We start from the raw sequence: 12,087 nt of genomic DNA, 5'->3' as shown, positions 1-12,087 counted from the left end.
GAAAGAATCAAATTTTAGATTATGTGGAACATTAATCAAATCATTTTGTTTACTTTTTACTTGTAAACGGTACCGAAGAGGATTTCTTGGAGCTTGTCGTACATGGAAAGAACACCAGCACCTGCGACACCACGAAGAATGTTGGCACCAGCACCCTTGAACAAGGAAGAGGTACCTTCAGTCTTGGTGATTTCAGCAGCAGCGTGCATCATAGATCTGTAGTGAGGACCAGTACCACCTGAGGTCATCATCATACGACGACGGATGGTGTCAAGTGGGTATGAAGCCAAACCAGCACCAGTAGTGACACCCCAACCGAGCAAGAAGGAAGCGAGGAAAGAGTTTGACAATGAACCTTGAAGCAAAACTGGCTTCAAAGAGTCGAACATACCGAAGTAGAGACCTCTGTAAACAACAATACCGACAACTGATGGACCGAAACCTCTGTAGAGACCAGCGAGACCATCGGAAGCGAGGGTCTTCTTGTAGACATCGACTAAACCGTTGAATTGACGCTCACCGCCCTTGGCAGCGGACTTAGCGTCATTTGCGAGACGAGTACGAGCAAAGTCAAGAGAGTAGACGAACAAGAGGGATGAAGCACCAGCACCAGCACCTGATGCAAGGTTACCAGCCATCCAGGTCCAGTATCCGTCAGACTTCTTAGCACCGAAGAGGGACTTGAAGTAATCCTTGAAGGCAAAGTTGAGTGCCTGGGTTGGGAAGTAACGGATAACGTTGGCGGTGTTACCTCTCCAGAAGGATACAAGACCCTCATCCTTGTAGGTACGTCCGAAGCAGTCACCAATACCCTTGTAAGGGGAAGAGAGACGGCCTTGCTTGATCATCTCGTCTTGGTTTTGGACGAGGAGCTTGATACGCTCGATTGGTGCTGCTGCGGTCTTAGAGACAGCGGCGGAGACACCACCCATCATGAAATCAGTAAGGAAGGCCTTTGTGTCCTTGGTCTTTGGTGGTTGAGTTGCGACAGACATGGTAGACGGTGGCTATAGGCGGTGTTAGAGCGGCTGATAGTGCTTTATACACGTGTTATCCACTCACCGAACTTTAAGTGGTCTGGAGAAAAGAGGAAATCACCGCGAAAATCATCAAAATCTGGGTGAAAATTTAAAATCAAATTTTGTATTTTGAGGGAGGGGAGTGGGTGGTGTGTGTGGTATAATCTCACTCTACACTGCGCCCCTTTCAAGGTATTTTCCCTTCAGCCCAATGTCGGCTATCCACGGGATGCGAACAAGGACGTGCAGAAAGGGTGTTGTAATGTATAAGCCTGAGAAATGTATTATGGTACGCTTATCGACGTTCTAGTCGCGATTGTTATCGGTGATGTGGCAGATTACTAAACCAAGCTGGTGGATTTGTGTGGAGTGGCTTGTAATATGGCTGGAGTATGTAATGCGGCTGGTGTACTTGCCGGTACATATTCACTTTCTTTGTATTTATATCCACAATTATCCAACAAACAGATGATACATTTGACACACTCGATACAATCAGCCTCTATACTTGCTTTTGTAATCTGCTGGCAGCTCAACCTTCTTCTGCTTCCACATCCCTCTCTTCTTGCGTCTGCGGGATGTGAGTGGTGATAAGCATTTGATACGCGCTACGCACCTCGCGTCACTCTCAACCTTGCGCAGCCTATCGAGCATTCCGTCGTATCTAGAAGAAGAAAAGGATGAGTAAGAAGCCTTAACGCGCGCACCAACCCACTCTGCGTCATCTTGCGCATAGATGGATCCATACCCAGCTGCGTTGGGGAGTGAGACGGTGTGTCAACGCCAATGCAGCAATTTACCTTTAGTCAGCTCCATCGAGACGTTCTTCCGCCACGGTCTGTACCATTTCGCGAGTAGCTGCGCGTTGCCAACCTGAATGGTGTGATATGAGCACACTCGACGCTCTACACGCTCTACACGCTCTACACTCTTCAACCTACAACTCTACCATATCTATCCTTACGCAGCAGCTTTACTGATACTTTCTCGCCCGTGATCGTCTTCCTGAGCCACTCGAGCGCTTCGTTGGCGTATGGTTGGGCAGGTTTACCGAAATGAGCCGTCTAGTGCGGGCTTAGCGATTGAGTTGTAGTTGCGCGCACGCTCATGCACATTCACATGAGCAAGCAAACCCACCTCCGGTGCATCCACGCCAGCCAGACGTACGTGTATGGTGTCGTTCGCCGTCATCTTCCTGCCGAGAATAGCCCGTCGCTGTGTGAAGCTGAGTAGGGGAGTGTGGTACAAGCGGAAGTTGTCGCCGTCCCCTACACGCGTAACCAACCCACGCACCCTCGCCTGTTTGTCGATCATAGACGCGGTGATCATGTCTACATTGCGCACCCGCCGTATAAACACCTTGTGCGCGAGTATTCCTAGAAACGCACTGGCTACACCTATCCCTACAAATCCTGCTGCTTTCACCGCTTCCCCTGCTCCCCTTTTATCTTCCTTGCTCCACGTCATGGCCATCGACGAAGAAAAGCAAAACAAATTCAGAGAAAATTATTCATTTTTTTCTTTTACTTTCTACACAATATAACTATCCGCACATTCCCGTCGCTGTACGATTCGAGCAAGTACACCGTCTCGCTGTGTGCCTGTGCCTGTCTGCCGATGTAGATGAGGCGGACAGCGTCGCCGTCTGAATTTGAGTTTGAGTGGGGGAGATGGGCGCGACTGTGTGACTCTGAGGGGAGTTGAAGCTGCGAATCCAATAATGTGCTTCTCAGATCTGCGCGACTTCCATTCGCACTCGAACTCACTCCGTTATTCACATAACGCGGGTGTGAATAACTGCGTCCGCGCGCCGTCTCCGCATTTAGATCGCGTCTGTCTCTACGGTGCTTGTGCAGCTTGTGAACGTACGGCCGACTCACACCCGCCCGACACATATGCCGCTCCCACCCCGGCAATGCCTTCTCCCTCTCGGAGGGGTGGCCGAGGAGGGCGTCAGCAATATCGATCACCTCGAAGCTGCGCTGGCGAATAGCGACGAGTGCGGCGGTGGTGTTATCGTCTGAAGTAGAAATCATTTCAAAGTGTTTGATATCGTCATCGGAATTCGTTTCTGCGTCTGTGTGTTCACCTCCATCACTGTACCCACTCCCAACCCAGCGTATACCACTGCCGCGCACGATAGATCTGCCGTTGTGGTCGATTAGCATAGTGGGTAGGTAACGGCGAGCGGCGAGATAGATGCTCTGTGCGCCAGTACGCGGTAGAGCAGGATCGCTGATGAGGGAAATGGGGGGTAGGAGGGGAGTAGGAGGATCGAGGCTCTTGAGTGAGTCCGCTGGTGAGTACTGCAGTACAGCTCCTAGTGCCACTACAAATGGGTTTTCTGCACCGAACTGCGCTATTAGCTCAGTTAGCGTTTTGTGATAACGCATTCGCTCATGTCTAATAGGAAGATTGCTGAGAAAGCGTCGGCTCGTGTACCAGTTTTGCATTGTTTTCGTACTCCATGGGCCTACGAATGTGTTAGCTCGGTAAACCCAAACTCAAAAATCAACTAACCATGCTCAGTGCCGCGTGGATCGAGGTAGTGCCAGCACTTGCGCAGATCATCATGGTGGTGGCTGCGCGCCGAAAGCTGCGACGCTGTCTTGTTCATAAAAACACTCCGACTGCGCTGAGCTTCTAGCTCGTCATAGCGGGGAGGGATGGTAAACATCTTCTCGAGGGCAGCGGGTGGAAGAGGCGGCGTTTGGTGCAGTTGGACGAGGGTGGTGTAGTGGGGGTTAATGGTGGTCTTGCGCGTCTCAGGTGAGACTGTTGGTGTCGTTGCGTCTTCCTGTACTGTATCACTCTGGCTTTGGCTCCCTAGCACATTGCTTGATGTGCGCGGCTGGAATGGCCGCTGTAGCATACTCGTCCACCTGCTCAGTCCGCCGAATCTGCTTGATGTGCGTCGCGTGGGCGTTGAGTGTGTTGAGTTTGAGTTTGTTGGGTGCGTCGTGTTGCTCAAGTTGGCTCCATTCGTATCGATCAACGGAGGCGTGAAGTTGGTATAAGAGTTGTTAGCGAGGATGGTCGATGCGAGTGAGTTGGAAGAGTGCTCTGTAGGTATAGGATCGTTCTGTCCTCCGTGCACTGACATTGACACGCGCGTCGGTGCCGTCTCGCCCACACCAACACCCATATCCACTACGCGCGTATCTTGCACCCCTCCTTGATTAGCTAACTCAGTTGACCAGCGTGTGCTATCGCCATGTGCTCCTCCGCCCTGCGTCTCTCCGTCCCTCTCACCGTTGCTATGCCCGTTTTGGTTCCTCCGCCGTCTACCACCCCTGCCAACTTTGATTTCGCGCACGTTAATCGAAAACGGGTTGAGAGCGAAAATACTTCTGTCGTAGACGAGGATAATCTCCGACATGTCGTCGCCCTTGATCGACAGCTGCAAATCGACAGGGCGATCGGGGAGGATGAAAGCCTTGACGAGGGATAGAGGGGCATGCTGCGTGCCCGCAAACAACGACACTGTCGTTTGGTCTGCGGGTTGTCGCGTGTCGTTGTCAGGTAGCGTGAGCGAAAGGACTGCCAAGTAGCTCAGCTCACTCGTCTCGCCTACGCGTAGAATGGTTGGGTGGATTATGTCGTTGAGATTCTTGTGTGTTAGCTTCGCAGCGCTTTTTTTGCTTCGATTGTTCCGAATATGCACACGCTCTAACTCCCGCTTCACTACGTCGCTGGTCAGCGGCGTTAAGTCCTCGCTGCGTGAGCGTGCATGCCCGTCTACGTGGGGCTGAGTGGATTGAGCGTGTGGTGTGTTGACTGTGTTGAGTGTCGGTGGCTGTCTTGCTTTTCTGCGCTGGTGGATGGGCGTAGTTTGGGTGTCTGGGTGGAACGGCGAGGGAGCAGCACTGATAGCAGGACTAGGAGCAGGGCTAGTGGCAGCACTATCAGCACCAACATCAGCACCACCATCAGCACCACCAAACAAACTGCTATTCTCCTCAATTTGAAAGGGTAAAGGGGGCAGCGCTGGAGAATTTGTAGAGGCTGAGATATCGGGCATACTAGGGGAAATGGAGAAAGGGGGACTAGTTGGAGTGGGTGGCGGCAGGTGTGTTAGATGGTTGAGTTCGCCGTCTTGCAGCGCGGGTGGAGCAGGAGTGCGCAGATCAGGCAACACGTTCACCTGCCCCGTAGACATGTCCCACAGCTGCAAACAAGATTTTTCAACTTGACGCAAATCGTAGTATCGCGTTGCATTATCGGTGGAAATCAATATAACGCTGGTGAGGGGGAGAATGGAAATAGAGTGAGCAGATTTAAGTCGCTTGATCAAGACGCGTGGAGGCTGCCCAATCGATTTCAGTGGGAGACAGAATAGCGTGTCAGACGCAGCGAGAAGAATGAAGCCGCGGGGAGTTAGGACAGCGCTATTGATCGATCTGTTCAAGTGACAGAGATCGAGACACTTGAGCCTCAAATTCAGTCTGTTCAAATCTGTCATTCCACCGACGTCTGTCATGATGGGAGGTGGATGGGAATGAATGGTATTTACGTGTTACGCGTGCGGGCGTGTCGCTGGCGTGTGATAACCGGGAATGTTTCAAATATCTTACATGTCTTATCTTTGTATATCTAGAGATATGTATATATGTCTGATAATCTGATAATGTCTGAAAGGATGAAAATTTTGTTAAATGCGAGACGAGATACAATTACTTTTTTCTAGTGTGAAGGGGTTTGCCTTCGATACCATACTGAGAATGAGGGTTAGAGAGGCGTTCGTGGCTGTAGTAGACGACATACTTTTCCTTGATAATCCTTCTCCCTTCTAAACAGCAGTATGTGCGGTTCTGGGGCTGTAAAAGCAAATTACGTGTGTGTTGAGTAGCCAGACGTTTCCACTCACCGTGAGTCGCGTACATCTCCCAACCCAGTGACTGGGTTATGCCCATGCCTCTCCACTCAGCCTCTGTGAGTATGCGCAATACGCCGCTGTCGTCCGCTTCAAAGTACTGCCTCGGGAGAAGGCGCAGAACTTGCTTGGGAAGGATAACGTGTCTGTATTCGAAGAAATCGTCTGAGTATCGATCAGAGTAGATTACTAGGCGCGTTAGATGGGATTAATACGCGTTAAAACCCCAACCCACTCCGATCTAATGATTGTGCCGTGATGTTGAGTGATGATTCTACTATCTACTCTACACCACCCACCTGCGTAATCTGGATTTATAATGAGATTGGATTGCTCCCGGCACTCAATTAATACACCCACCCAGCACGCTCATTAAGCTTATCTCTTTTACGCTTCCTCACCGTTGACTGGAACCACCATTATGCGCCAATCGCGAATACTCAAATACTCAAATTTAAATTTAAAGCATCAGAATTTCGTTAAGCCTACGCTTGAGACGTTTGCCGTGTTTAAGAATATTTTCAAGTGGTCCGCTGTCTTTAGCCTGGCTGGGTTGCTGGGCACGCTAGCCACTTTCGAAGGAGTAAACCAGTTTGTGGAGTACAAGAGGCTAGAAGGTGCTGCGCTATACAACCACCCGCCTCCAAACGACACTGATGAATGGTCACTCGAAAACGACGATTGGTCTGGTGGTCTCAACGGCGGTACACACCCTTCAATCCCTTACAAGCCAGCTCACTTGGTTAGATCTGCGTGGATTGCGTTGGAATGGGGCGTAGGCACTGCTACCAACATCACCTCCCTCAACCCCTCCCTCGACATGGCCCAGTCTTATCTGTTATCGGCTATCACCCATATCCAAGCTGCACCCGCTACAATCCACAAAGACTACATCCTCAACACACTCTCCTTGCGTCTAGCTGATATACGCAGTAGAATCCACACCCGCGTCTCCCTTCACAACGCCCTCGACGGCTACGAGAAGGTGGTTTCCTTCCTCGTTGCGAGTGGTGCACCACCCACTGCGCTGATAAAGGTCGAGAATAGTGCCGGTAATGTTTGCAGAGCGTTAGGATTACACAAAGAAAGCGAGTCTTGGTACCACACCGCCTTGCGCAGACTGCCCCATCACGACACACCCCAATCGCATTCCTCGCGCTGGCCAAGCTGGCTCACTCTCACTAGAAACACCACACATACCCACCCACGCTTGGATGTAAACATCGCCTCTCTCTCCCCCGCCCAGCTCAGAGCATACATCGAAACCCTCCTCTCTCTCTCCAAACTTTACTCCACCACCACTAGACTCACCGAAGCTTCATCCATTCAGAAAACCCTCATCGACGTTCTGCATAGGTCGACTGATCCCCACAACACCCCCCACTGTCTTCAGGCTCTCTGGCTGAGACACTCCCTCGCATTATCCCAGGTTCATTACGCCGAGGTGCGCTACGCATTGAATAAATCCAACCTCGAAGAATCTTTAGGATGGCTGCAGAATGCCGAACATCTCTCGCAAACTACCCACAAAGCCGTCGATGGCTCTTTTGCCTCCGATACATACGCCAAGAGACAGGCACTTAAACTCACAGCCTCATCTAACAAAACAGCCTCCGAATGCGCTTACTTGATGGGTGTCCTCCATCAGTCCGTAAACGATAACCAAAGAGCCCTCGGCTGCTTCGAACGCGCTATCAAGTCGGCGCTGCATTTGGACTCCCTCACAAAACAACATCTCGAATCCCTCCCTAACGACCCTGCCAACTTAAAATATATTGATGCTTATAAGAATATTGGAAATTAGTTTAATTTATTTACATTTGCAGCAAACGAGATAAATATCAGTGATGCGATGTGAGAGTAAGCAGGAGTAAGAAAAAAGCGAGAGCGAGAGTAAGCATGAATAAGAGCGACAGTAGGTGTAAGAGGAAGAGTAAGAGCAAAAGCAACAGCAAGAGCACGAGATGATGAGTGGTATAAATGGCCAAATCTGCCACACCAACGACATCAACGACATCAATGATATCAATGATATCAACCAACCAACTAACCCACCTCCTCACTTGTACGCCTTAACGCACAAGGCACTTGACGATATCAACTGACTTTCTTTTTTCTCAAAAAGATGATTAAAAAACCCCTTTTGTAATGTGTACCTGAGCTAGGCTATTATCAGCTATTCCCCATCAGCTATTCCCGTAATGGTTCTTGTACAGCCTTGCGAAGGCACTCTCGTCCACCGAAGTCACGCCTGCTGCATGACTCTTGAGACGCAAATTGCGATCGTAGGTTATAAGCGCGACCTTTGAAGTAGACTTGGTTGGGATAGCTGGCTTAGCGGATAACTGTGGTGAGGTAGGTGGTGAGTTGAGGCTGAACGCATTCACCTGGCCTTCAACCTTAGGCTCACGCTCACGCATCTCCCAGTGTCTCTCCCGCTCCATCCAATTCTCCTTGTGCCACTTGGCAGCGTCGAGAATTACATCATCGAGCGTCTTCCTCTCCTCAAACCCATCCATGTCGCCACCACTGCCGTAATCCTCGTACCTCATCGTGAGGTCTTTCAGGAAGTTGTTCTTCGATGTCTGGATCTGCGAGGATGAGCGTGAGAAAGAAATACAGAGCAAATGCCCTATCGCACCTTGAGTGAGTTGCTGCGCTCAACTGCTCCATCTAAGTACGACGTCGCGACTATAGCAGCGTTGCCGAGGGCGTTATCTGTTCTAGATATACCATCCAGCTCCGTGATGACTGGGGGGAGTGTAAGAGGATTACCGCAACACAAGCAAACTTACCAGCTAGCGGAACCACACACACCCAAGCGCCGCTCTCGACGAATGCCTGCACATACTCAATCGAAGAGAGCATGACGTTGGTGTCGAAAATGAGTGTAGTCAGTGACGGTTGTATGGTATTGAGCATATTGAGGGTGTTGAGATTATTGGAGGTGTTCACATTCGCTTGCGCCTCCCTCTCCTTCTCCTTTTGCTCTCTGACTAGAGACTTGAGCTCCCTCCTGCGCAATTTGAGCTGGCGCAGCTCCTCATCCTCATCCTCATTCTCACCGCCACTAATCGCCTCGCTGAGCGAGGAAATATCAGAGAAAGCATCGGAATCGACATCGCTAGCACTGTCGCTGTTATGTTGGTAGATTTCCTCCAACCTGCGAAGTTCATCCTCGCGCTTTCTCTCCTCGGCGAGTCTCCACCGCTTCATCTTGGCTTGCAGTTCGCCCGTGATGGTAAACTCGACAGCGTCAGAGTGGCCGAGCTCCTTATCTAAGCTGACTATATCGAAGCCTTGCACCAATCGCGCCAGCACAGTACTGGTGAATGCCAGCCGCGCCAGACGTCTCTCAGCGAGTTTGAGCGGTGAGTCCAAATCGGAAGATGCGCAAGCTCCATCGTCACCATCGAGACGCAGACGAGCAATACTATCGATATCGTCATCGTCGTCACTCTCGATCACGCCGTCGAGACCATCCTGTGCGGAAGCGTTTGCACCGCTGGGCACCCCGCTCATGTGAGTGGATAGAACGTCCATTTCGGACTGGATGGCAGATCCAGATACAGGCGGAGGTGCACCAGAGTAGCTGGCACCGGTGCTTGATGCGCCCGTACGCGTCTTCCAGAACCCTCGCTCGTACACTCTTCGCCCCACCCACTCCATGCCTCGTAAACACCAATCTTCGGGGAGAGGCGTGCCGGCGACGAGGCGCGACAGCTGCGGTCCCTGTGGCAGCCCATTCGCAACACTACCACTACTACCACTACCGTTCAAGTTGCCTGTCTTGGCCCCCTTTTCTAGCGATGTGCGATCGGGGAAGGTGCGCGATAGACACATCGCTAACTCAACCCACGGAATTTTCTTCTCGAGCAGCGAAAGCGCAGTCGGCTGCTTAAGGATCGTCGTCAGATACGTCATCACGATCGTGATGTATGGGTTAAGTGGTGCCCCTCCTTCACCTCCCTCTCTAGTCGTAGTAGGCTTCTGGAGGAGGAGAGCGAATATACTGAACGTCATCTCCTGCGCATGCTCGAAAACCGTATTGGATGTGCTATACTCCTCGCTGACGCCCTCCTTATTCAGCGCGAGGAGCACATCGTCGTCGCCACCACCTGATCGCGTGCTGGCGCTGGAGGCTGGTCTGTTATTGAAGTTGTTGAGATTCTCCAACGAGTGACTTGATTTGGGACTGCTCGACATGAGATTGAGATTGGGGTTACTGCCTGTCCTGTTATTCGAATGCATCATGATCGCCTGCGGTAATGCTGGCACGGGTGGGACTGGGGAGCTAAGCGCACTGAAAGCGCCGCCCGAGTTGAGAGAAGGGTTTGAAGTCGATGTGTGAAGCTGTTTCTGTCGCTTCGCTCCGTCATCTGTCGCAGCCGCGGTACGTTTTAGAACACTGTCATCCTGCCCGTATTGCAGCAAACTTGCTATGTTCACCACGCCCATCATGATCCACACCGAATCGGGCAATGATGCGCGCTTAGCTTGGAGATGTGCAACGAGACGCTCGTGCGCTTGAGGAAAGCTATCCAGCTCGACACGCGTGAAGAGCAGTCCGTGTGCGTGTGTAAAGAGCTCAGTTACACTCTCCTCCCTCTTTCGCGCACTCTGCAGCTCGGGGTCGAACAGACCAAGCAATGTCTCTCGAGCAGTGGGGTAGGGGTGGGAGGTTGTGAGTGCTTTACAGAGATGGTATAGCGCTCGCAATCCCTCATCGGGGTCCTGCGAATTCCTGCAAAGGACACCCAGGTGGTGTTGCAGTCGACCAGTGCCTGTAGTTGAATGAGTGCGAGTGTTAGCGTGGTAGAAGCAACCAACCTGGCATATCTCGAAGCCCTTGGCCATACCAGTCGCGCGCAACCTGCCTCCATAGGTGTCTGTCCTCAACATCAAAACCACCAGACATCAACGCTGGCAAACCAACGCTGGCAACATCGGCATGAGGTGGCATCTCTGGCTGCGAGTCATCTACGCGTGCCTGGAAAGGTGTGGGTGGCGCTGGAGTGGCAAAAGTGGTAGGTAGCGAATACGGGCTGCTACTACTACCGTTACCGGTGGAAACTGTGGACTCGATGGATGCTACAGCCATTCTATACCTCGCTAGATCTCCGAGAGCCTCAATCCAGCTTGCTTTGAATGGCGACAGAACCGGTTCTTCTAGTAGGTTGGTATAGAAGGCGTACGCGTGATAGACAAAGTCGCTGAGATGGTCTAGAATAGAGCTGGGGTTTTTTGGATTCAGCCCACTCCTCATTTTCTCGAGCAGGCCATGGAAAGCATTCTGCCAGAGTCTTGTGGGGATGTTGTACTTCTGGGGCAGGGCGTGCAGGGAAGTTGGGGTGTGGGGAGCGAGAGAAGTAGCAAGAAAGCTGTGATAAGCGTCGGCAAGAGATTTGTGCTTGTTAACCAAGCGTATCCAATTCAAGTCGTCGTTCGATTTCCCCGGGTTTTGGCCGAAAAGGGATATTTTGGTAGAGGAAGTGATCGCCATTCTACGTTCATCGATTAGCTTGTTCTCTGTATCCATTATGTCTCTATAAGCGCGCTTCAACTGGACTAAAAACGCCGACGCCGGCTCATCCTTTGATTTCTTTGAATTTGAGTTTGAATTGTTTGAAGATCTCGACTCGTGGCTGCTCTGCGAACGAGCATCCCTACGCTTCTTACGCTGCTTTTCTTTATCCTTGTAGTGATCTCTGGAGAAGGAGTCGTCGACGGTGGAGGAGGTGGTGGAGATGGACTGGCCCAGCGAATGGCCATCGCTTGACTTCTTTTTATTTAAATGATTATTACTGAATTTTACTGGATCATGTCGCTTGGGATCGAACAGCAATTTGCTTTTGTCCCTTGACATCATGGACGCACTGGTTAAAGACGCGTTTAGTCAAAATTTTATTCCATCGGCGTGGCTGCCTGGTGGCCATTTACAGACTATATTCGCCACTCTCCTCGACACCACTCAGATTGATTCCGTCGAATATCGGAGGCATACTCTATCTCTCAAAGACGGCGGATCACTTTCACTCGATATTCACAACCCGGGGAAGCTGAATGTGGTTGTATTCTGCCACGGGCTCACTGGTGGCTCACACGAGTCGTATATCAGATCGCTCATTGCACAGTTATCCGCGAACACCACCTCAGTCGTGATGAATTTCCGAGGATGCGCGAATACAAGCGTGG

At 51.2% G+C, this 12,087-nt stretch overlaps 6 protein-coding genes across 6 annotated transcripts; 1 reads left to right on the top strand and 5 right to left on the bottom strand.

Annotated features, from left to right (window-relative positions):
* Nucleotides 1–56: 56 nt before the first annotated feature.
* J056_000323 (ADP,ATP carrier protein) lies at nucleotides 57–995 on the bottom strand (the record flags this gene model as incomplete). Its single annotated transcript, XM_009267721.1, has 1 exon — nucleotides 57–995. One exon carries the CDS (start codon nucleotides 993–995, stop codon nucleotides 57–59), a length of 939 nt encoding a protein of 312 aa, XP_009265996.1.
* A 519-nt stretch (nucleotides 996–1,514) lies between these two features.
* Nucleotides 1,515–2,492, bottom strand: J056_000322 (putative endonuclease LCL3; the record flags this gene model as incomplete). The annotated part of the gene is made up of 6 exons (XM_009267720.1): nucleotides 1,515–1,590; nucleotides 1,636–1,683; nucleotides 1,735–1,771; nucleotides 1,820–1,892; nucleotides 1,961–2,083; nucleotides 2,157–2,492. 6 exons carry the CDS (start codon nucleotides 2,490–2,492, stop codon nucleotides 1,515–1,517), a joined length of 693 nt encoding a protein of 230 aa, XP_009265995.1.
* Nucleotides 2,493–2,542: 50 nt separating this feature from the next.
* J056_000321 (uncharacterized protein) lies at nucleotides 2,543–5,499 on the bottom strand (the record flags this gene model as incomplete). The annotated part of the gene is made up of 2 exons (XM_009267719.1): nucleotides 2,543–3,492; nucleotides 3,540–5,499. 2 exons carry the CDS (start codon nucleotides 5,497–5,499, stop codon nucleotides 2,543–2,545), a joined length of 2,910 nt encoding a protein of 969 aa, XP_009265994.1.
* A 193-nt stretch (nucleotides 5,500–5,692) lies between these two features.
* On the bottom strand, nucleotides 5,693–6,265 carry J056_000319 (Cyclin-dependent kinases regulatory subunit; the record flags this gene model as incomplete). The annotated part of the gene is made up of 6 exons (XM_009267717.1): nucleotides 5,693–5,734; nucleotides 5,784–5,830; nucleotides 5,887–6,081; nucleotides 6,128–6,133; nucleotides 6,192–6,200; nucleotides 6,253–6,265. 6 exons carry the CDS (start codon nucleotides 6,263–6,265, stop codon nucleotides 5,693–5,695), a joined length of 312 nt encoding a protein of 103 aa, XP_009265992.1.
* Nucleotides 6,266–6,313: 48 nt separating this feature from the next.
* Nucleotides 6,314–7,696, top strand: J056_000318 (uncharacterized protein; the record flags this gene model as incomplete). The annotated part of the gene is made up of 1 exon (XM_009267716.1): nucleotides 6,314–7,696. The coding sequence occupies one exon, from the start codon at nucleotides 6,314–6,316 to the stop codon at nucleotides 7,694–7,696; it is 1,383 nt and encodes a 460-aa protein (XP_009265991.1).
* Nucleotides 7,697–8,078: 382 nt separating this feature from the next.
* On the bottom strand, nucleotides 8,079–11,758 carry J056_000317 (Telomerase-binding protein EST1A; the record flags this gene model as incomplete). Its single annotated transcript, XM_009267715.1, has 4 exons — nucleotides 8,079–8,483; nucleotides 8,534–8,643; nucleotides 8,688–10,676; nucleotides 10,723–11,758. The coding sequence occupies 4 exons, from the start codon at nucleotides 11,756–11,758 to the stop codon at nucleotides 8,079–8,081; spliced, it is 3,540 nt and encodes a 1,179-aa protein (XP_009265990.1).
* Between the last annotated feature and the right edge of the window lie 329 nt (nucleotides 11,759–12,087).

The sequence above is a fragment of the Wallemia ichthyophaga genome, assembly GCF_000400465.1.
Source record: "Wallemia ichthyophaga EXF-994 unplaced genomic scaffold scaffold1, whole genome shotgun sequence".
Classification (NCBI taxonomy): domain Eukaryota; kingdom Fungi; phylum Basidiomycota; class Wallemiomycetes; order Wallemiales; family Wallemiaceae; genus Wallemia; species Wallemia ichthyophaga.
The sequence above is the reverse complement of the archived record's forward strand: the minus strand, read 5'-3'. Positions and strand labels throughout refer to the sequence as shown.